At 35.8% G+C, this 24,879-nt stretch overlaps 2 protein-coding genes across 7 annotated transcripts; both read left to right on the top strand.

The window, feature by feature from the left end:
- The first annotated feature begins 298 nt into the window (after positions 1-298).
- Positions 299-8,430, top strand: LOC103718300 (cold-regulated protein 27-like). Its single transcript, XM_008807052.6, has 5 exons — positions 299-506; positions 2,626-2,817; positions 2,917-3,211; positions 7,495-7,610; positions 7,725-8,430. Exons 1-5 carry the CDS (start codon positions 441-443, stop codon positions 7,896-7,898), a joined length of 843 nt encoding a protein of 280 aa, XP_008805274.4. The 5' UTR covers positions 299-440; the 3' UTR covers positions 7,899-8,430.
- A 2,352-nt stretch (positions 8,431-10,782) lies between these two features.
- On the top strand, positions 10,783-21,491 carry LOC103718299 (glycoprotein 3-alpha-L-fucosyltransferase FUT11-like). 6 transcript variants are annotated; one of them, XM_008807050.6, is made up of 7 exons: positions 10,783-11,163; positions 14,473-14,633; positions 15,717-15,958; positions 17,239-17,343; positions 18,811-18,967; positions 20,112-20,339; positions 20,530-21,118. In XM_008807050.6, exons 1-7 carry the CDS (start codon positions 10,861-10,863, stop codon positions 20,783-20,785), a joined length of 1,452 nt encoding a protein of 483 aa, XP_008805272.3. In that variant the 5' UTR covers positions 10,783-10,860; the 3' UTR covers positions 20,786-21,118. The 6 variants fall into 6 exon arrangements, with proteins under 6 accessions (XP_008805272.3, XP_088578056.1, XP_088578057.1 ...); XM_088721930.2 differs by lacking the exon at positions 20,530-21,118 and adding an exon at positions 21,126-21,491 and having other exon boundaries at positions 10,796-11,163; XM_088721931.1 differs by having other exon boundaries at positions 10,796-11,163; positions 21,095-21,491.
- Positions 21,492-24,879: the final 3,388 nt, after the last annotated feature.

The following is a 24,879-nucleotide window of genomic DNA, read 5'->3' as shown; positions in this document are numbered from 1 at the left end:
TTCTTTTTTTTTTTTTTTTTTAGCCAAAAAAAATACTCAAGGATAAGGTAAATAATTAAATTATGGTCGTACATCCAAATTCAGACTGGTTAGCGTAAAAGCTAAGCCTCAAAACCGGAAAAAAATCGCGGAACCGGAAGTCCGCGGAGCCTGACAGCTGCCACGTCATCATTACAGTAGCCAAGATCTTTCGGCACCTCAAAAATATCTGCCGCAAGATATTATGTCTGCCGCCAGGTGTCACGCTTGGGTCGTCGTCGCCACGTGTAAAAGCGGTGCCACGCCGGATAAAGGTCTCGGCTCCAAGACCTCTTGCCCTTCATTCGTGATCTGAGGCGATTCGGAGCGCTAGAAATCGAGGAGTTTTGGGTTCGTTTCTTTCTCTTGCTCTTGTGGGTTTTCCCAAGGTTGAGGCGTAGATTGGTAGGTTGCGAGGAGATATGGATGATAACCGGTCTAATCGGCCGATTAAGGCCGAGGTTTCCGGGATCGAGAGCCCGAGGAAGGTAATTGATGCGGTCTTCCTTTCTCTCCTTTTTTGATTTCGTGAGGATGTGTACTTGCTTTAGATAATTGTTTTGATTTTGATTTGGTTTGTTCTGAGGATTTTGAAGAGGAAAATTTGGTTGACAGTGGTTTCTTTTGTAACCTACCGTGTAATTAACTTCTTTATATTTTAATGAATCATGGGGGAAGTGTCTCATTTCCTCCATATCTTATCATAAAAAAAAAGATAATGGTTTCTTTTGTTGTTTTGTAATTGGTTGCTTCATTATGGGAAAGATTTGTTCCTCTAGTATTAATTGATGGATTATTCGAAAGGCAGTGCCGCAGTGAGCGGCGGAGGGGGTTGGTTTTAGGGTCTTGCTATGGATTGAAGTATTTTTAGAATAAAATTGAGCTTAATTCATTAGTATGAGTTAGAAGATTGCGCCTTGTTTTTGGTTTCATCATGGTAAGCCTTGTAAAACAACAAGAATCATTTTTAACTGGTACCCTTCCATGACCCTGAGAAACTTGTTAAGGCTGTTTGAGAATAGTTTCCTCATAGATTAGATATTTATGATCCTAATTGGATCTCATGATGCAGGTAAATCTCACAATCAGATTCTATTCGCTTTCAGACCTGACTTTTTTTTTCTTCATATCTCAAGTTTTGGAAGTTTATCTGAGATAACTTTGAAAATCTGCAGGAAGTTGCGTGAGATCAAGTCTGCAATCTGTAGGGGCAATTCTTTTGTCCATTCCTAAAGGCAAGATCAGGAGAAAGTGTAGCAAGAAGAAGAAAAATGAAAAGGACTGTATTCAATATAATAGATAGAAAAATACAAGCAGGTTAATTCTACATGGGATAGAAGTTTCTTGGGGCTTTCTTTTAATAAAAATTAGAAAAAAAAAGATTCTCAATATCAGCTGAACTAGAGTTAAAAGTTAGAATAGTAAGATTCAGCTGCTTAAACTGGTCCACAGATGGGGCCGAACAATTACCGATACTGGCACACCACTTTCCCCCCCTATTCTCTAGGACTAAGTATTTTGTTTGTTGACTTAGATATTTTGCTTGTGGTGTCTTTCTCCTGGTCATGAGGCTCTGCTGTACTTCTCATCTCCTATACCGAAACTAGATGTTAGTTTTCCTCGTCCTTTGTCTGTGAAAAGGGAGGAAAGATTTAATTTCTTTCTGGAAGCATATTTTATTCCATCTATCATCGTGACTTTTTCTTCCTATTGTTATTGCTATTGTTTGGAATTTCTCTTTGCCCTTGTTGATTAGAGAACTTCTTCGGTGAACCGCACTATTTTGATAGGTTATACACCTTTATGTCGCCGAAGTTCTGTATTGCTTTTTCCATTTGCAGATAATGCACTTTCCATGGAGAGAAATCACTCGCTAATATTGGCTTATATTTTTTTTGTGGAGGCTTTTATTTTCCATTTATCATATTGGACTTTTTGTTCTCTTCTTTTTTTTCCTTTTTCTTGTTTTGAAATTAGTTTTTGCTTTTGTCCATTAAATATTTACTCTTTCTATTGTCTGCTGATATCATGAAACTCTATATTATCACTTTCATGAGCACTTCTTTCTTCACGCACCATAACATAAATAAGAAAAGAAACTTGCTTGGTTGGAAGAATAATTTAGAGCATATGCTTTAAATGGCGATGGATAAGCTTTAATGCCTAAGTCTACCATTTGACATAGATTTCAGAATTATATGGAGTTCATTTGCTTACTTGTATTCACTCCATCTTATGAAACCATTGTATTCATTTTGCTCCGCTAGATTTTTTTGTTACTCCTAAGAAACTTTGTTTTGATTGCAGAGCAACTTTTTTAAGTAACAAAAACATAATATGATATGAAGTGAAGATTATAAAGACTTTATAGATTTCTAAACTTGTTTTCCTTTTCTATTTACCTTAGATTGTACATGTCATCGTCTCCATATACAGTGAGGAAGAATTTATTTATTTTTTTTTTTGATTTTATTTGACAGTCAATGTTACATATATTTTTACTAGAATTTCTAAGAATATTCAAAATAGGTTTATTTAGAGTAGCTACCTTGTTACGATCATTTTTAATAATGCACTTCACAAGCTTTCTTTTGTTACGGGCCTCAGGTGGTAGATTCTTGGCCAACTGGTTGGACAGATGAGAAGCACAATCTTTATCTTAGTTCTATAGAAGCGTCATTTGTTAGTCAGTTATACAGCAGCAAGTACAATTCAAAGGATTTGCTTGGATCTTTGTCAAGGACACAAATACGCAGAAATTCATCTGGGTCAAATGCCAGTAGCTTGACATCTGGTCAGGTATTGATGAGTACTTTTTCCTCCTGTTTCTATTATCTGGTAGCAATTCCTAAGACCTCTAATTTTTTTTTTCCTTGATCTAAACATATAAATTTGCAGTATAAGGTCCTGCAGGGAGGCTGTTGGGAGAATCTAAAATTTGAGAGAGCTAAAAGATGCAAAGACATTGAGAATGAACCTCGCTCTTTGTCTTCAAATCCATGGATTCGGCATTTCAGATCACCTTCCACTGGCAAAGGGACGCGTCTTACATCAAACCAGGTGAATGACAGGGTCTTAGCCACACAAGAAATTGAAGTAGCAACTCAGAGCCATGGAAGAGAAGCAATAAACACAAAGCAGCTTCTATCCTGCCCTCACATATGTCTTCAAGATTCCGTGGGAAGCACTACAGGTGCCCCTTTTAACTTTTTTCTGTGGCTGATCTCTTTCTTCCTTCTACAGTCATACACAAATATCTTTGATGTTCAATTTTAGCCTTAATTTCTTCAAAATTTTCTCCTATTCTTTTCTAGACAGATTTATTTTATCTTTGTTATTTTGTAATATCTTTTAATGTATTTGTTGTGCAATATCAAACATTACTGAATGTACCAAACTTTAATGACACCAATAAAATAATAACTATTAAATTCTCAAAAAGTGCCTTTGATTATAAAAGAAGAGAGAAACTGCATATAATCATAAGCTTGTTTGTTTTCTTAAAGAATAAAGCATCATAATCAAGAGCAATTGTATTTCCAAACAATGTTATTTGTCCTTCAATCTCTTGTAAATTTTCCTTACAAGTATAACCGTTAATAACCATAAGTAGCAAATCTAATTCCTGTTGTATTTGCTACTCTCCTTTGCCATATATCCCATCAAAGCTCAGTCTCTAGTGAGTTCAAGCATGAGAAAATACTTACCTGCCATTTCTGTCTACTTTTCTTCTCTATAAATTGCTGCTCCTCTCCTACATTGTATGCCTTTTTTCTCAAGCTTGGTTAGATGTCATGAAAGCCTGCAGGTCCCATATATCTGTGTACTATACTATTCCTGCTTCTAGGATGATAGCATTTCTTATGGTGAGGGCAGGTATTTTCCTTGCCGGGAACATTTGCAGCTCTTCATGTAAGGCTGCATACTAGTTCTCAGAGGGCAGGGTCTACCAGAGTTTGTTTCCTGGTAGTGGAGGGTATTCTAAAGTAAGGATGGTGGTGGTGGCAACCATAATTGAGGCAAGACTTTGCCGCCTCCTGCCCTCATATTCCCCTTTATAATGGGTTCTCCTTTTGCTTGCCTGTTTACCTCTCTGTTTGACTTTGCCCACCTCTTTCACTTCTGCTATTGTGGATATGGTTCTTTGAAGATAGGAGGTTTTTTGATATTTCCTCAGTCTTGGTATAAGTTTTGGGCCTCCCAACGATATGGCAGCCAATTCTGGGTTGCTGTTCAACCAGATATTTCTTCAGTCTTGTTATAAGTGGTTGGTGTAGTAACTAGGCATATAGATAGTCTGTTTAAGTGTTTGTTTTGATTTAATGGAAGAAAATTCTGGATGTGGATTAAAGCAAGTATAGGATCAGCTAATGAACAGGAGTTGATTGCGGCAATTAAAAGGAAAAAAAAAAAAGATTGAGGCTGAGGATTTGAATTTCTTTGGACGAGAAGCAAGGATGAGGGGTGTAGGAGAACATTGAAATTAGACGAATGAGTAATAGTATGCAGTGGCTCTTCAAGTTCATCTTGGTATAGTTCGAACCTTTGTTCGAAGAGAGTAGGTAGGCCATGTCAGAGAAGGGGAAGATACAATATAAGTTTATTCTGATGTGTGAGTGTGAATTGGAGTATTATATGCTGGTCTCTTCAAAAAGAAGTATCATGTGCTGGTGGCATGCTGTCCTGGCAACCTTTATTCTGATGCTGTAAGCAATTAAGTAGATCTTCAGATCTGCCAACTTGTCATATGAGTTTCATGCAAGCTCTTCTCATGCTTAGATTTGCCTTAGCTGCGAATCTGGCACCAAATTCTCAATGGTTGCTTTCAGGTCAACAACTGGTTGTATAATCTGTTATCGATTTAGGGTCTTTTAAGTTGATTCATGCTTTTTATCCAACCACATATTTGATGAGAAAAGGCTCGGGTGATAATGTCTGAAGCAAGCAATGATTTTGATAGGGCAGTTATCCTGCTCATGACAAATAATGATGAATATCCACAAATAGTAGCTCAAGTGCAAGGGCAACAAGTTGGGCATGCAAAATGAGGAAATATGGCATTAGGTAGACAGAACAATTTTGCATCAGCACCTAGTTGAAGCCTCCTTGTGCAATGGTCTTGGATGTTCACTTTTACGAATGTATGGATTTTAAGTACACCAAGCACTGAGAAATATTATTTTGGTTTATGTAGAAGCTTGTGTGATGCAGCATAAAGGCTATCAAGTAGTTTAAAGAACCAAGGAATTTGGATAGATTTCAGGTCATATTTTTTTTAATTTTCTATCAAGAAAACAATCATCTTGTTCCTTTCATAATTTGTGTATAAGAAGCACATAATGAGGTTCTCATCGCAGAAATTATTAGGTTGGGAGATTTATGAGATGTACTATTTTCCAATCTAGTTCTCTTTACCTTTTTCCAAGAATGGCAGAGGCACCACCAATCATTTCAAAGAAAAGATGGAATAATTCCCCAGGCCAAACTCTTAGGGAAACACCTTTCAGACTTGGGCTATTGCCCAAGTTGCTTATGCTTCTTTCAGCAAAACTTGGATTTGCCTTTTGATCTTCTTGATCTGCTTTATTTTTCAGCGATGGATCTTTTGGTCATTTTCCCCATCTCTTCATCCCATATGACTGAATTCCAAGTATTTCTCTTCATTTGGACCTCGTCCCTTTCTCTATTCTTGGCATTGGTATTAACGTTCTTATCAGTTCTTGGTCACTTGTCCTCAACTGCTGCTATGCTTAAGCATCTTCTAACATATTTCAAGTTATCCAACTTGTTTTGTTATTACCCATAAATTGTCAATGCCAACCATAATGTTGTCTTATTTGATTTTCCATGAGTCAGCCACATATATCTGTGGTAGAACAGAGAAGCTTCACATTGTCAGAGTCTTCTTCATCTACCTTATCGAATCATATGAGACATTCTACCATGTATTTATCCATTTTCTGCTAAAATATTCAAGATAACAAGTTTAATACAAAGTGAATATCCTCCGGTCATTAGTTCTAAATTTCTAATAAAACATCATTCTACATATGTCCTCCTTCAAAAAGAAAAGGTCAGGTATTGCTGCAAGGGTTAAGGTATAAGCCTCGAAGAAATTTAATCTCTAATAGAATTACTTAGAAATCTACCAAAAGTGATATTTGAAATGCTGTCATTAGCTAGTTTTGACTGCAAATATGCTCGGATATAAAATCATGTAAAATTAAATATAAGAAATTTATTTCCTTATGATTGTTTTGAAGATTGTCATAGTTTGATTTGTATGTGTCCCATTAGATCACCAAAATGTCATAGTTTGATTTGTATGCCTCCCATTAGATCATAATATAAGGCTAATGTGTGCATTTTACTTGAGCTTGTTCACATGATCCATATGCCTCTCTTACATGGTCTCACTGGTGAGCCTCAAGGCAAACCATATGAGCCTTGATATGATGCTAAAGAGAACATGAGCCTCTAGGCAGTGGTTACTTTAGTTTCATCTCAAATAATCATTTTAGACAGTGGTTACTTTAATTGCATTTTTTACATATTCTATTTTAATCCTCCCCCTTCTCCTTTTCTTCTTCTTCCTCCTCTTGCTCCCCCTCCTCTTCTTCTTCGTCTTCTTTTTTTTGAGAGAGAATTTGATCATACTGTTCTTGGATCCATATTTCCTAGCAAAGTTCCAAATTCATGTTTGATCATCTGCCATGCTCATTACTCAGTATTAGATGATCAATAAGAGTTCCACCTGAATATCAGCTGCTGGAATAAATATGGGAATTTTAAAAAAAAATCAGCTAGACTATTAGGTTTTGGGTCATGTCTACATGTAGGAATGGTCTTAAGCACTTTTTGTAGTGATATTTGTAAGGACAAGGATAATGAAATTTTACTTAAAAAAGAAATTCATCCCATAGATATCAACTCATCCCAATAGATCAAACAAGGGTTCACCGTTTCGGTACTGGACTTTGTTCTGGTGCCACACTAGCACGGTGCTGGTATGGTATGGTACGGGATCCTTTTGGCGTACCGAGAGTCGGTATGCCATCCGTACCAGATATTGTACTAGTACGCCTCCCGTACCGAATACTGGTATGGTACGGTACGCTCTGTACCACCCAATTCGGGCTAGTACGGTGAACCATCGATCAAATTCTTATATTTGCAACCTTATTAACTTGATGTTTGAAATGCCTAGATGATGCTCTAAACAACTGTATTAACTCCAGATCTGTGTCCTCCTGCCATTCTATTGTCTGCATCATCATACCTCTAAAAGATAAATGCCTCCAATAATTTATCAAATTTAACCAGATGATCTGCTACATGAGTGTTGCTTCCAACTTAGATAATGCAATATCTACTTACCATGTAAAATAAAAAAAATGGTGAGGTAACAATGCTCCAATTCATTTTTATTTTACTTGACACATGTTCAGAAAGGGTAAAATTTGTGAATTTCTACAGAGGTATCAGATCAGAACTTTGTTGATGATGAGTTTGAACAAATGAAGCAATCAAGTAGAACATACAGGAAAAAAAGACCAAGGACAGCAGTTGCAGATCGGCTGGTTAATGATCAAGTAATTGGTCAATTTTGTCAGTTTTATTTCTTGTCATAGATCATGAAAGTCGATGTAAAATGATTTCTCTTAGCGGAAGTTCTCACATGTATCTGCTCCTTGGATACTTTTCAGGTCGTTCCATCTCGGAAATCATATGCAACACCAAGTTCTGGTGAGAATCATGTGTGTCTGAATGAAGGAAATGCAGAATGTAGCAGTAAAACATCAGAGATAACAAGTAGTTTTCTCCCTGTGGAGCCTGAGCCTCCAATTAAAGACCAGGATTTGAAGTGTCAGCTAATGTGAAGCGGAAGCCATGATACACGAGCAGTGCAGATAATTGAACAGGTTAAGCACTGCATCAAAATCTAAAGATAGTCTCTTTGAGGAGATGAAGATGTCAAATCAGGCACCAAGAATAGTTATAAGTTCTGCAGAAATTATAACTGTAGATTTTACGTTGCTGTCATCCAACCGTTCTAAGTTCTCGAAAAAAAAAGAAAAACAGAAAAAAATGTTGATGCTGCTACGTAGGCTCGAATAATATATACATAGTTTGTTAAGGAATAATAGCTAATGCTGGCAGTACGCCCAACCCTTTCTGTTTCTTTTTTAGATGTCCATAGGATGTGTGGATATGTGGATAAGATCGGAGATCTTGAGCAATGGAATCATGATGGTTTGTAGCTTTACTGTATGTTGTTTGCTGGTGAAATATTCCTCAGTATTATATTACAGCCTGCAGCTGATGCTTGTCATGAATAGTTATTTGCAAAATATGTAGACGACTAGATGTTCTTTTATAATTGAAATGAAAATTTAGTTCAGACCATTTGAATGATTTGATTCTTGGATGTCTATGCTTCTTACATTTATTTGTGCTGAATTTAAAATCACGGTGCATTCTGTTTCTGTTTATCTTTACTACAATATCTCTGATCGGGAAGAAGATTTTATGCTTTATCATGGTATCTTTGATATAATGACTAAGAGAAGCCAAATGCATGTTAAGAATGTCCAGCTGTGTCATGAGATGTTCCAGGAATTCAGCTATGATGGGACTGCAGAACTTCTGGGGTGCTCCAAAATCTTGTTCTTTGTCTCTGAATAATCTCCTGTGCTATAATAATTAGGAGCACTGGACTTTGTTCTTCTTCTGGCATGTTAACTTTATTCATGACTCAAGGTATATTTTGGAGGGGAAATGCTGGAAGGTCTGGCTTTACGTTGAGAAGTTTATAGTTACAATTGAGTTCAGATTAACTGGATGCTTGAATTCAATTTCAGCTAGATTCAGGAGGTAGCTAATGACAGGAGGAATAAGAAGAAATTTAGAGACAAGTTCTGGATTACATGCGCAGTTGAATTATTAAGCTTGAATGCAATTAAAATTAGTTATACCAGTTCGAATCGTGGACACAAGGAAGAGAGGAAAGTTGGTGATTTTGGAGGTCACAGTTCTGAAAAATTTTAGAACTTTGAGGTCTAGCTAACAAAGATTGCCGTTTTATACGAATTTTGGCATCTAAAATATTGGGACTCTGGGATCAGTGGCCTCCTCCTGGGCTACTCGCAATCAAAAAACCATGAAAACATAATGAAATAGCAGTATCCCTGAAAGACATAATGAAGAATCATGTCATCATCAACACTTATGATCTTGTTCCCCAGCCTCTGTGCTATTTATCTCCCGTATTGACAGGCATCAGGAGAACATGATGAATGTTACTTCCCAATAAATGCATAAGCTGCTGGTAAACTCTCTTTAGTGGACAACTAATAATTTATCCTCCGAGGTATCCGGCAATTTATTCACTGCTTAAGATATTAATTTACCTACTAAAATATTACTTGTTTCTATCCAAGATCCCATCATAACAAGTGCATTTTTGTTCAAGATTTTGTACATACGAGCCTTTAGGTACATATTTCCTTGGTAATTCTTTCCTATCCTCGGCATGTATCGAACTCTATCGCAAAATGCTATCACCATCATGTAGCTCCAAGGCTACAATTGTTAATTTTGTTTTTCCAATATCTTTTTCAACGTAAAACAATTTAGATATGTTAACTCAATAACTTGATTGTTTGTACTTTTCTCTTTTTTTTTTTATTTCTTATTTCTCATTCATTATCTTATCCATCTAGACTAGAGTTCTGGCCTTCGAGCAAACTATGACATTTCTTGAAGAACTGGGGCCTTAATATAAAGGGGTCGAACTAAGGGCCAACACCCTATTGAATCGAATCTCGATCCATTGCCTAACATGGCTAGGGTCGTACTCTCTGAACCAAGATTTTGTGATAATGAGCTTTACCAAGAACCAATAACTGTCTGCATAAATTTTTGGTTGTGTTTGCAAAATAAAATGAAGAGTTTTTTTTGCATGGATACCCTTCTAAATATCGGATTTTGTATGAATATCTTTCCAAAATTGATATTTGCATGTATACCCTCGTAAAACTCTATTATTGTACAAATGCCCGTAATATAACGGTTGTTCTAACGGTATTAAAAAAATCATATTTATATTAATTTAAAAATAAAATAAAATTTTATAATTACGCTATTGTTCTTGTTTTCTTCTTTTGCTATCGGAATCGCGATCTATTTGCATGTCTACCTATTAAGGGTATTTTAGTCATGTTAATTTGAAACCGTTAATTTTTTAACATCGTTAAATAGCATAAATACATATGCAAAAACAAAAATAAAAAAGGGTAGAATAGCAAAACAAGTGTTTTACGAGGGTATACATGTAAATATCAATTTTGGAAGGATATCCATGCAAAATCTGATATTTAGGAGGATATTCATGTAAAAAAACTCTAAAATAAAATATACATACCCATATCTAAAATTTCTGTTATTACATGTAATTTATCACCATATCTTCCTCTCCTCGCATGCAAATTGTGAAATACTACAGTAGTTTGCTAATATTTTGCTGGCTGATTTTTGTGGTGCAACTAATAACGGGTTTTAGTAACTTAGCCCTCTCTTGTACCAGAGGAAAAAAAATTGCAAAATGCTGTCAGATATTTTCCCAACCCATCAGGCTATATATGATATATCCAGACCCAACTCTATAAGCTTAGATCCAAAACCCACTCTAAAAGTCGGGTCGGATTTTATCGGATCTCCGAGTTACCAAACCCGCAAGCTGTCAAGCCCCACGAGACCTAACAGAACGTGGGCGGTGAGAGGTGGGTCTTCTTCCCCTCTCTCTCTCTCCGTGGCGAAACGAACGAGGGAGCGAGATCATCGATGCGAGAGCCATCTTGGGCCCAGCAGCAGCGGAGGAGATGGACGGGCCTCCTGCCCCTGTTCGTGGGCCTCGTCGTGGTCGCCGAGCTCGCCTTCCTCGGCCGCCTCGACATGGCCAAGAACGCCGCCGTGGTCCGCCACTGGACCTCTTCCTTCCACTTCCCCTCCGACTCCGAGCCCGTCGACGACGGCGGGGATGACGACGGCCGTCGATGCGAGGATTGGCTGGAGCAGGAGGACGCCGTCGCTTACTCTCGGGATTTCCGAACCGACCCCATCGTGGTCGCCGGCGCCGAGAAAAAGGTCGCTCCTTTCGCTTCAAATCTTTCTCCTTTATGTTTGATTCAAAGTATATGGTTTGGTTATTGATATGTTCTGAGACAGCATAGCTTTTTGAGAATCTCGTAGTTATTGATGATTATAGTTCCGTTTGGTGCACCATGCTAATAAGATTTTTGAAGCCTTTTCAATCAAGAATTTCTATGGTGCCATGATCGGACAATATGACGATTGGACTTTTGGGAACGAGGCTATGTTTGGGATCAACATAAAATGGTTATGGGTGTATGCGAGTTTGCAGTTACAAAAGAAGGTCTCCGTTTATTTGTTGGCTTACTAACATGTTACGTGTACATGTTGATTTTTCATTTAATGATAACTAATTTTATATTTTTAGGTCGACAAATCTGCTGAGTGATCTTGTGAATGAAAGCAATTTCTCATTCTTTGTCTTGTTTCTAACAACATGATTCTTATTATTTTCCACAGAGATAGTTTCATTTGCAAGGGTACTGATTTGCAAAGTCTTATATATGCTGTTGTGATATTGACCAGCAACAATTTTTGCCTGTTTATATAGGCATTACATGATACATGCTGATGCATCATGCTGGTTCCTTTGTAAATAATACTTCATCTGATATGTTTCATGGATTGGAAATTACTAAACTAGTTGATATTTTGTAATACTTTAAATCAAAATATGCGAATCATGATCAATGATGTGAACTTTTCATGTAAATGACACAGGATGCATTTTGATACTCAAGCACAACTAAGTTGTGTTACATGGACCCATCAATTGGACCCCTAATGCCTACTTTTGACCTGAAATGAGTATGGGTATGGGAAATGACACGAGTAATACTAGGATACTCTACTTAATTTTCTGTATCCAAAGTATATTAGGTATTAGAAAATCTTCAGACTTCAGGTGTTGAGATAATGTAGACTTAGGCATGGAAGGTCATTTTTTTAGTGACCAAAGGACAAACATGTGGAGCCTATGGGAATTTCTGGAACCAATTCTATGTGCTTTGTCTGAATTTTTCCCTATCTTCCATGTCAACCGACTTTTTTTGTTTTGAATGTGATTTCAGTAGTCACTTTTAATTGAATATAGCATATATATATAAGTCTCTCTACAATGCTGGAAACTTTATTTGGTGTCTTTCCACTGAACTTGCTACAAACGTCAGAGACCATACTTGCATCTTCAATCTAAGAACTTATCCACTAAGGGGTTTTAAGAAAGCAGATGCTTATTTAAGTGAAAGCCTGCAATTCAACAAGGAAATCTCTTCCAAGCAGGATGTATTTTCTTATAAATGTCATCCTTCCCTAATATTACCATTATGTTCTTGTAATAGGATTTACAAACTAGAAAAAGGTCTCTATGTTTTGCGTAAGGGATCAAATATTTAGAATTTTATTATTCTCAGTGCATTAGAACATATATGTTGCTATTTGTTTTCACTTGAGCTACCTTACTATCAAGGAAATGAAATGAGTGTGCCAGTTCTCTTTTGTGCAATACCAACAAAAGAGTACTCTCCTTAGAAATAATAGAACATTTGCAACTAGAACTCCAGCTAGGGGGGAGAGCATTGATGCACATTAGTGGAGTTGAAAATTGATGTTTCCTTTTTCCGTCTGCTAGCCTTGGCGAAAGATCCAGGGTCTTGGACACGACAATATCAAACATGTTTCTTGGTTTATTTGAATTTCTGTTCTGCTAATGTCAGAGTGCCTAACCAGTTTTCTCTTGAATTTCCATACTTCATAATCTGCCAATGTAAGCTTGAGGAGAAGTGCCTTTGAATCCTTGAATCCAACTATGCACTTGAGAGCAGAGCTAGATGAATCCTTTAGCCATTTACTACCTGTCCTAACTACATTTTGCAACTAAGATTACACCTAGATTAAATATGGTCATAGTGAGTCATCTGGCCTTTTTTCACTATATTTCCTTTCAAGTTGACCTCCAGTAGATGGACTTGAAAGTATGAATATCGAAAGAAAAAGATTGAGATTGGTTAAATGATGGTGCTCCATTTTTTGATAGAAACTCTTGAATCTTATCAAAGTTTCTTCGACTAAGAAATAAGCCTAAAAGTCTTAGTTTTGTCAAGCTTACCATACACCACTAGCTTAGCTGTAATCAGTCCTTATAAAAATAAAAACTTAAAAGAGAAAAAATATAGACATGCCATTCATGCAAGCCGTATGGCCAATCTTTTGATGATTATAAATTTTTTTCGTGATTTATTTCTTTTATTTGATCAATAAGCTTTGATCCTTTTGTTCCTTCTTTCATGAATATTATTTTCAAGATTTCAACCCAGTATGCCTTTTGCTTTACTGTTGACTGTTGACCTTCTAATGACTGGTCTTCCAAAGGTGGATAGACTTTTGTGGCTTTTTCATTTATGACAATCATCCATTTACTAGCATCTAGTGAATGTTGCAATTTATTTTTATATTTTATTACTACAGTTTTATTTCTTTAAGCTCCATAGACCAGGTCTGCGAGTTTCTAGAATGATCGGATTGAGTACTTAGGTGACAATGACATTTTACTATATTTAAACTATAGACATCATGGTACGCCGTACTAGCCCGAATCGAGTGGTACAAGGCGTACCGTATTGGTTCGGTACCGGTCTCCGGTATGGATGGCATACCAAGTGCCGACATTGTGCTAGTGTGGCACCGGTATAGGGTTTAGGCTTCAGTACCGAGACGGTGAACCTTGATAGACATTATACAAGTTATTTTGAAGCTATTGATTTCTGCTTTTGTCAAAAAAATTTTTGCTTATCAATGTAGTGGGAGCTGGATACGGAAGAACATAATCAATCTGTTCTTTGGCTGCAAACAATTACCTTTTGTTGAATTTTTGGTACTGATTTTTGCTGTTAAGTACAGTTTTTCTGCTACTGGTTTGTAGTATATAATAGTTCACTTTATTTCGCCAGAACCACTAAATGCAAATACAGACTTCTTTTATTTGTTTGAGATGTTATTTGCTGACTGATGATGATCAAATTTTCCTTTATAGTGGGAGACTAGTACATAGAAAACTGTGCTTTGACACTTTATTTCCACTTTTTAAGCATATGCACCTTTTATTGTAAGCAGTAAATTGGTAATAAAAACTCATCTACAACTCTTTGATCATTTTGTGCTTTTATGAAAGCCTTGTCATTCTTAGACATAATATCCAAGTTTACCAAAAAAGAAAAAAAAAGAAAAAAATTAAACTCCTAAATTACTTTCTGCATGTCTGCATTCACTTTTCTTGTAATAAATTTCGTTAATTCTTTTTTTCAGGATTGGGCTTCATGCTCTGTTGGCTGTAAATTTGGATCTGGAGCAAACAAAGAGCCTGATGCTACATTTAAACGTCCTCGACATCCAGCGACAGCAAGTGTCCTCCGCTCAATGGAATCATCACATTACTATGGAGAAAACAATATCAATGTGGCAAGACGGTGGGTAAGCACTTATCGGAGTCAAATATCCTTTTGTGCTCTAGGTGAAAAAATATATAGATAGACTCATTTATTCACCATTCTTCGCAATAAGGTCATATTAAGTTTAAATTCTGCTTTATAAAGTTTGTGTTCATTTATCTTAGCCATATAAACTTGGTGCTTGCCATCTCAACATTGCTTGTGTTGCTGGTCCTTTCGTTATGAGACTTACTACAATTGCTGCAGGAATGCCACAGATCTTCCATTATTGATTTGCTTCTGATGGTTGGGTGCTTGGGATAACTATACAGAAGGTTGAGAATGTTTCAATCAATATGTGCCTACCTGCTCATTTTGATGATCTCTAACATCTGATCAATCATCCATGTTTGAGGTTTTATTTATCTGGGAAGCTATCATCATTTAATTTGTATACTTTCTGTCGGAGCCATCAAAGCAAGAAGCCCGACAGATTTATGCTTTCCATTATTCCAAATGTCGGTCTGGCGTAAAACCTTCATCTTTCGTTCCTTAAAGTATATATACCTAAAATCATGGCATGCAAATTGAGAAGAGAGAGAGATCTGAAATATTTAACGGAATAAAATGTCAAGCACCTCATTTTGGTTGGTGGTCGTTTGCTGATTTTCATGGTACAGAGAGCTTTCATCTTTATACCTACACCATATTATGTCGTTGTTAGAGGCTGTTCAAATTGTCACATCCTAGTCTTAGTTTTCCTTATAAAGATATGAATAATGAGGGTTGTCTCCTAGACCTGATCTTTTAGTCAGGAGATTGTTCAAACCATCTTCTTGATCAGAACTACATTCTGCTCTCCTGATAGTTTCTCAAGTTTTTTAACCAACACTGAGGTCCTATAAAAATATGTTCAAATGCACTTGATTTGCTAGAGACTGCAGATGTTTTTCCCTTTTTTTGGTTTAAATGTTTGCAGTTGCATATGTGCTTTTGTCTCTATTGAATGTAAACTTAATTTTTGTTTTCAGAGATGATTGAAAGTGGGTCTGTAGTCATCTTTGAATTGCTTTTAGATTTGGAATGTTTGATCAGAAACTGATTTTCTATCTTGTTTGATAGGAGAGGGTACAACATTATAATGACTACTAGTCTTTCATCAGATGTACCTGTTGGTTATTTCTCATGGGCGGAATATGACATCATGGCGCCCATGCACCTGAAGACTGAAGATGCCCTTGCAGCTGCCTTTATTTCAAATTGTGGGGCAAGGAATTTCCGTCTACAGGCCCTTGAAAGGCTTGAAAAACTGGATATCAAGATAGATTCATATGGTAGTTGTCATCGAAATCGGGATGGAGAAGGTGTGTGCTGTATGCTTTTTCACTCTTGCAGTGCTTCTTGTGTATCTGTGTCAAAAATTAATATTATAATATGCAAGTTTTTGGCATGTATTCTTTTCCCTTTTTTTCCCTTTTTGTTTGGGGGGGGGGGGGGGGTTGCTTGCAGTTACAGAATCCTGGCACTATCGAACTGAAGTATCTGAATTCTGAAAGGGTGAAAACAATAAATAATTACTTTGATGTAGTTTTTGATCAGCATTAGACAGGAAGCTGAGGGTTCTCAGATGTTCGCTACCCTCCTGGAACATATTTGTTAAGACACTTGTACATCTGGAAGTGATTACCTCTAGTAAAAATTTTTCTGGTCTGTAACAAGTACATCGTTCAAATTTATGTCACTTCCATGGGGGCTTAAAGGGGTTTGCTTCATTCTAGCAATTTAGTGGGTCATTACATCTGGCAATTGTAATATTTGCCTTTGTTCTTCTCTTGCTTGTGTTTTCTGTATGTCTTCTAGAAATCTTAACATTGGTTTATGGTTCATGCCATTCTATTCCATATTTGGAATGAAGGAATATTGGAATACATCACTTGTAGGATTGTCATGGTCAAACATTGTCAAACACAGGATTTCTTTTTCGGTGATTAATATCTTCATAAAAAGCCTTTAGGTGATGCTAATAGCCAAAGATGTCCAATCAGTGATTTTATATTTTCTGGATATGTTGTAACTCCACCTCGAATGAGTCAGAGGTTCTTTTTATGGAAATAATTTGTTGAGGCAGTAAGTGAATTGAAAAAGAAAAAAAAATGATCATTCATTGGGATGGAATGCACAGTGGGCAGCCTCTCAGATCTTCATGAGATAGGGACATGACTTTCTGGAAATAAGTTAAAACATCAAGCGATGCTGTGTAGTGCTAATGAAATGCCATATTCCTTATCAAAAGAGAGGTTTGGAACAGTGGAATCCTTTTAGGAATATCAGTAACTTGGTACCTGGACCATTTTACCCATCTTCAGTAGATAAATGCTCTGTCATGATCTTTTTGTTTTTTTTTTAAAAAAATAGCTAACTAATCATCGCTTCACCCATCAAGCAGAAAAAAAATCGAGATGGAGGGAAGAAATTTAATGTACCGATGGTTAATTATCATGAAACTCAAGCATGCATACATTTATATATTATACAAGAATCATCCATTTGCAAGCACTTCATATTTTTTTAATTGATTTTTTATATTATCTAAACAGTTAAATCTCTTTCTAACAAGGACTTTTATTTGGTGTGTGTGCAATAGTGGATAAAATAAAAACTTTGAAGCACTACAAGTTCAGCTTGGCTTTTGAGAATTCAAATGAAGAGGATTATGTTACAGAAAAATTCTTTCAATCCCTTGTTGCAGGTATGCTCATTACCTTGCATTACCAATGTATATCTTTGTGACTTCTGGAAATTTACACTTCTGAGTTTTGAACTATTACAGCTCCTTCTTAACAAGTACTAGTTTTTTTTTCCCTTTCCATTTTGTCAAGTTGTCGTCCTTGATTTTGTGAAAAGCACTTCATTTTTTTCTTCAGTGTGTTGGGAACTGTGTTAGCTGAACACTATTTCCCCCTTTGCCCCTTCCCTGTTCAGTTTTATTATGTATCATTAATATGTTTTTTCATGTTTTTCCTACTTCCTTTATTTATTTTTTTTGTTTCATTTTCTTAGATTTTATTAACCTCTTGTTAAAAGGGATAACTTCCAGGAAAAGAGAGATTGACCTTGAACAATTTACGTTGGACTTCCTTGGATCCTTAATAGCTGAAAAAACCATTTCCTACTGCATGATAAACAAGAGAAAGAACAAGTGTAAATTTCTTTTCTCTTTGGTTGAAAGATGACTATGGTAAAAGGAATAAAGAGAGGCATGGCACCCATGCTCTCAAACACAAATGAAGCATTCGACTGGTTTTTGAGCAAAGACTTGTGCCACTCTACCAATATGACTGGGTTGTTGGGAAAAACTAATTTCAATTATATGTATAGATTTTGCTTTGTAGTATTTTAACCAAGGTACGTTGTACCGGTCCGAACCGAGTGGTATGAGGCGTATCATAGCGTACCAATTCGTTACCGGTATCAAATACGTGTGGTGTACTGACACTCGGTATATCAAAAAAAATTCCATACTTTACCGATATTGTGCTAATATGGCACTGGTACGGGGTTTGGTACTAAGATGACGAACTTTGGTTTTAATCAAACTTGGCTATCAAAAACAACTAAACAAATAGGAAAAGGTAGCATGCATCAAAATCCTGTGTAAGACTACTTTGTAGAGGCAAACATTTCCGGTAAGTTTATCATTTCCTGGCCCATTATAGAAACATGTATAAGAAGATGAACACAATCTCTTGGCTTACAGCTCCCTGAAGCTTAGGCTATAGTTTGATCTAAAAATAAACATGTTTGTTTAAACTTATTTTCTGATCCTACTAAAATTCCTTAATGAAAGAAACCGACTGCAGGTGTAATCATAAGCCTGAACTCAAGTAATATGGATTGGACCCTAATAACTGAAGGAAATTTTCTAGTACCCAGCAAGTTTATTTTTTCCCACCTGCAGTCATTTGTAATTTGTAAAAGAAACACTTTCAAGTTTTAAAAATTTCGGTTGCTTGATACTAATATCAAGAAAACAATGTCTTTTCAGTGTATGCCTTATTCTTCTGATTTACAATTTTTTTTAGTAGATGCCTTATTCTTCTGATATACAAATTTTATTTTCATTTAGTTCAAACTTAAAACATTAGCATGGCTTCTTCTTGTAAATCAAATGCTGGTTTTACTCAGTTTTTTTTTCCAATATTAATATTTTTTGCAGGAGCTGTCCCTGTTGTAGTTGGTGCTCCTAATATCCAAGATTTTGCACCTTCTTCTGGTTCAGTTTTGCATATCAAAAAACTTGATGATGTTGCCTCAGTTGCTAAGACCATCAAATACCTTGCATCACACCCTGATGCTTACAATAAGTCAGTAAGGTAATATTTCTTATAACTTGCAAATTGTTGCTATACCATTTTAGTCTATATATTTTTTGACATATTAGTGGATATCTTCTTACATGGATAAAGTTACCAATAGTAAAGTAATTTTACATTTTCCTTTGTCTTCTTTTGTCTTCTTGTCAATTAGTGGTTGTATTATTTGGAATTGAAACTAGAGTGTTCTTGGAGTGATTATTTGCAAGATCTAGTATCTCATTGCTCATAATTTTTGGCTCTATTTGAAATGTACTAGTATATATTTCTTCTAGTATTAAAACAATGCCGAGGTAAAATTAAGGGAAATAGGAAAGAGATGGAAATTTTGGTGAAAGTATTAGATGATCAGCAATACAACATGTGAAATACCTTGAGTAAAATGTCATAATATATTGATTTTTTTTTTTTTTGAATATGTACATTGGATTATTAAGTAGTTTATGAGTAATTCATCTAAAATATGTAAAAAGGAACAATGATATATGTTGAGTTGGTTTACTAATGTGCCATGGAGGGATCTCAAAAATAATCTCCAAAATCTTTAGCGCAAATTGTTTTCAATTGTCATTTTGACCCTTGATAACATGCCTGTGCTATGTTTATCTTAACTAGTAACGTTTATTGTTTTGTCATTTTGGAGTAGATTGCCAAACCCAACTTTTCTCTAATATTGTTGGTTGCTAAACCAAAATATCAGGCTACCACTTCATGTAATAATAGTGTATGCTGTTAGAATTTCGATTTGCATTTTCTATTGCAGACGTTCACTTAAGGCTGTTTGTACGACTTCATGGTATTTTGAAATCCACCCGAGCAAGTGAGGCACCATTCAGAAATCATTGTCATGTTTATTGTAATTAGATATTTCAAAGTTGAAGCATGGTCTTTACTTGAATTTCTAGCATGTGGGTGTTGCACTTTTGCTGGGGAATAGGCATGATCTACTATCTTCTTTCTTTCTTTCATATCTTCCCTCTACTTGCAAGTTATTTTTACCAGCCTGAATACGTGAACTTTACATGAATAACATGTATACTTGGAAATATTTAACTTGTAGAGAAATTTTGAGGTCTCTTGTACTTAAATTTACTTTCTCTGTAACTTAAAATAGGTACCTAACTGATTTTTACTTGTTCTTCAGTTGGAAGTATGATGGTCCATCTGATTCTTTCAAGGCACTCATGGATATGGCAGCAGTTCATTCATCTTGCCGTCTTTGCATTCATCTTGCAACAAAGATCCGAGAAAAAGAAGAAATGACCACCAAGTTTCAGACACGCCCTTGTAAATGCATCAGCAGTAAAGGAACTGTGTACCATGTGTATGTGAGAGAGAGAGGACGATTCGAGATGGAATCACTTTACCTCAGGTACTTTTATCGTCCTTGAACTCATAGCCTCTTACATTTATTAATCATAGTTTCCATCTTTATTAGCTTCACTGGCTTTACTCAGAGAATCATGCCTACAGTGTTTACCACTGTCAGTCTGATGTCATTTTTGCAACCTTGTAGCAATTTCTTCAATTACTTTGTGTCTTCATTTTGATGATTATTGTAGGTCTGGAAGTTTGACCTTAAAAGCATTGGAATCAGCAGTCCTCACCAAGTTCAAGTCACTAAACCATTCGCCTATTTGGAAGAATGAAAGACCAGAAGTCATTAGAGGAGATGATAACCTTAAAATATATAAGATATACCCAGTTGGTCTCGCACAAAGACAAGCATTATACAGCTTTAATTTTGACAGTGATGCTGATCTTAGGAAACACGTCGAGAGCCATCCCTGTGCTAAATTTGAAGTCATTTTTGTGTAACCACATGCCAAGTTGTTAATTATCTGGTAAAGAACCACGGGGTGTTCATCCGAGTTCAATGGGCTGGTCTTGTACCATAGCTTCAGCTTTGTAGCTTGTATTTACTCAAAAAATGTGACTCATAGGGGGTGTATGATGCATAAAAGGAAAAAAAAATTATAAAAAGAGGTCGACTTTTTCCACATTTGATGTTGGAAAAATCATTGAAGTTTCTTTTTTTTTTCTTTTTTAACATTTTCATATTTGCTAATATGGAGGCAAAGGAAAAGATGGTCTCAAAATCATTAATTCATTTTATGCCAAATGCAGTGCAATCTACTCAGTTTCACTTTCCATGCAGTCTATTTTGTCAAATATCAGCAGCAACAGAACCCCTTCTAGATCAGCGAGTGGGGAGGGCATCTAGATCTCAATTGTTACCACCTGCGCTTCTGCTATGCCCCCTGGTTTGCTTGAGTATTTGCAGGAAAATACCAAAATAACTGCTGGCAAATCATTTAGTATTGTTACTATTTGTTATTAGTAATCAGTTTGCTTGATGTAACTTTCTAAGTTCTTGGATTGTTTCTAAAAGGTTATGCCAATTTGTATATCAAGGTGTCAGTGATTCGTTTGTCACGACAGACTGCCACAAGATCAAGGAACCAGCTTGTTGAGGTGGTACAGTCTTATCATTTGATGCTGAAAGATCTAAGTTCGTATGCAAGTTCAATGGACTTTGCCTGAAGTTTTTTCCCCCTTTTTCTTTTTGGAATGGATAGTTATTGCATCGTGGAGGCTACATTTCATTGTCTAAAATTCTAGTAATTTAGGACTTATTTGATTCACTGAAAGATATTTCTTTTATTAGAATATTTTTCTTAGGAAGCTGATATATCTGGGTACATGATGCCTAAAAAAATGGTGTTTGCATTTTATATTGACCAAGAAAAAATTGCTCATTACAAAGTAGGTTATATTTAGTTGAGCATGTATTTTTCTAAAAAAGTTATGTAAAATATTTATTATGCTCTTAATAAAAAAAATTTTTGCCTCATTTTACTTAAAAGCGCTTTTAAGAGTACATTTTGAAAAAATAAATTATTTCAATTTTTAGCTATTGGGAATTGGATTGTTTCATGTCCCATATGAATTTTTTTTTTCCAGTGAAATGTAGGAATCATATTTTTATAGGAGTCTTTTCTCTATTTTTCTCTTAACCATATTTTCCTCCTTTCCTTCTTGCAAACCAAACGAGTCTTTAATTAACCATAGTAGGTAGGAAATCAAAATGCACATAATGGGACCTCAATAAGGTTGGTGGATGAGCTTGCAAAAAAGGTCATCCGACTATAAGCCTCAGGGGCCATGAGCATGAGAGGCCTTTGGGGCCCTTCACTGAGTACGCGTTTGTTGGTTCCTCAACGATTTGTGCCTATACCAGAATGAAGAAGATGCAATGTTGGGTCTGCCTTTCACATGGTTTTAGACAAATATTGATGGTATCCATCTAAATGTCTTGACTAAATCCTAATCTTAAAATCCTAAAACCTATATTAGTATGGCAATGTACACAACTTAGAACTTCCGATTCCCAAGAACTCTTCCTCTCTGTTCCCAAAATGCTCCTCCTCGAGAATGCCCTTATTAGTATTTTAAAAAGTTAAATTTTCTCAAACTACTTTTTTTGTTGTTGGTATATCGGCAACTCACACTAATCTCGTGTGAGCGTAGCAAGCGCTGTCAAGAGAAACTAGACTGCTTAATGGTGAAGGAATATCTGACTCCCTAGTCTAGAGGATCTCTTCGGAGTGCCGAGCAGCATAGAAGGTGACCCAGTTAACCGCCTACTTTCACTTTCAAAATGCACTAGACAAGGATATCAGAAGCCATACCATGGTCAGCACTGTCATTAAAAGATTCCATTTGTAAAGTATACATAATTAACATATCTCCTATATATTTTGGTGGAAAGAAGAACTGGATCGCATGCTTTACATTAACTCCATAAAAAAGAGCTAATAGTTCAAAATCATAATAGATTATCTAAAGTTGAGATCAAAACCATTAAACATGATCTATAGTATAAAAATACCTAGAAATTAAAGTCTATATATTTTGATTATTTCTAACCTAATCATCGAATAGGTGTCAAAAGAGATAGTTCAGTCCTGACACCTTATATCATGATTTAATTATCAAAATCTAGTAAATTTAAATCTGTCCCTTGAGAATGTACAGATCGTAATTCATAAAGTGGATTTTCAATTTATGTATCTTATCATATGCATTATCATGCTAGTACAATTGATATCGTTTATTTTTATTTTGTTGGTGCATAGATTAGAGATTACTAAAGAACATGAACTTAGAGAGCAGATAACATCAACCTAGGCAGACAAATTTCCAGTTAATTGTGTTAAACATCTCGAAGCAGATGGACGACACACCAATGAGACGTGATGAGGGATTCAATAGTGCAGTGGATTGTCTTGCATTCTTTAGGTAATCCAACGATGAACATGTCATGAGATGCCTCCGAGACCTTGCTGTGCTCTTCAGCGAGGATATGCTTGTTTGTTCCTCAATGATTTGTGCCTATACTAGAATGAAAAAGAGGCAATATTTTTCTCAAAAAGCAAGAGGCAATATTGGTTAATGATGGTCATTACCACTAATTGTTCTTCGTCCCTTGTAACATTTCTAAAGCATATATTAAAATATACCTATTGAAAGTAAAAATTATCAAAAATTCAAAATATCTATCATGAATCAACAAAACATTGAAAAGATAATTTAGCCAAAATAGCATCAGACTGTAGAGGCTTTTATGGTTTTTAAATAAGGGTGCTACATAACCACAATAGGATTTCCCCCCACTTGAAGAACCACAATGGAGTTATTAAGACCATGATCCAATGTTCAATAGCGCAATTACTCCTTTTATGCTTGTTGATATCTTTTTATTATGACAATCAAGTCAGTTACTTCCCCAGTCTTTCTTGCAAATAGATTTATGAAACTAACAATCATTTTTAGCTATCAAGTAATGCTACAGACCCAACTTTGCTAAAAAGAAAGAACCTCCGGCAACTAGCATACAATGTGGTTGGAGTGTAATAAAATATAAAATATATAAATATATCTACCTTATTCTATAAGTTTAAGTTTTTGGGATAAGTAGTGATTTTAACATGGTATTAGAATAGATTGCACATATTCTATCAGTTTAAGCTTTTGGGATAAGTGGGGTTATTAAAAATTTCACATATTGGGCTCACCCATTAAAAAAAAATCCGGCTGGCCCACAAGTGAGGAACAGTGTAAGAAAATATAAAATATGTAAATAAATCAACCTCATCTATAAACTTAAGTTTTTGGGACAAGTATAGATTTTAACATGGTATTAGAGCAGAGGTCTTGAGTTTGAATCTATCTACACACTCTTTAACTCAATTATTAAAAATTTTGCATATCCTATTAGCTTAAGCTTGAGGATGGGTACATATAAGATTTAGGCAATGCAGAGTACCAAAAATGAACAAACAGAGTTTAGAAAGTTGCAGTATAACAACATTTCATAACCATATCTAAAAATGAACAATTAAAAAGTCAAATATTGATCATTATTCTCTCTCTCTCTCTCTCTCTCTCTCTCTCTCTCTCTCTCTCTTACACATTATCATTCACATCCCTAACTTATATTACCCGTACCATACTTCTATAACATAACCAGGGGCCTTCAAATATGTTACAAGGGTTGTTTAGGATGTTGAGATCCGTAATTCGAAGCAAAATTTTTGATTTTTTTGTTTTTAGTTATAAAAAAAGAAGAAGAAGAAGAAGAGGAGGAGGAGGAGGAGGAGATGGGAGATTTTTTTTTTTTTTTAGAGCTTATCTAACATCCTCAGTGCTCAAAAAAATCATCTTTTTTGGCCGTGCGTCCTTGTGCGCTGTGCGATGGACCGATGGTGCTCTGAAATTGGGGTGTCTTGGCTTCGGTGATTAGTAAGTTCCGGTCCAATCCAGTGTAGTCAATGTCCACGGGTTGACCGGGTACACGGTGTGAATACGGGCACAAGCTTTCCTGACCCGACCCGCTTTTCTTTCCCGCA

The sequence above is a fragment of the Phoenix dactylifera genome, chromosome 5 (genome assembly GCF_051530095.1).
Source record: "Phoenix dactylifera cultivar Ajwa chromosome 5, Ajwa_hap1_PhDact_Kaust_v1.1, whole genome shotgun sequence".
NCBI classification, from domain to species: domain Eukaryota; kingdom Viridiplantae; phylum Streptophyta; class Magnoliopsida; order Arecales; family Arecaceae; genus Phoenix; species Phoenix dactylifera.
This window is presented reverse-complemented; position numbering and strand designations above follow the sequence as displayed.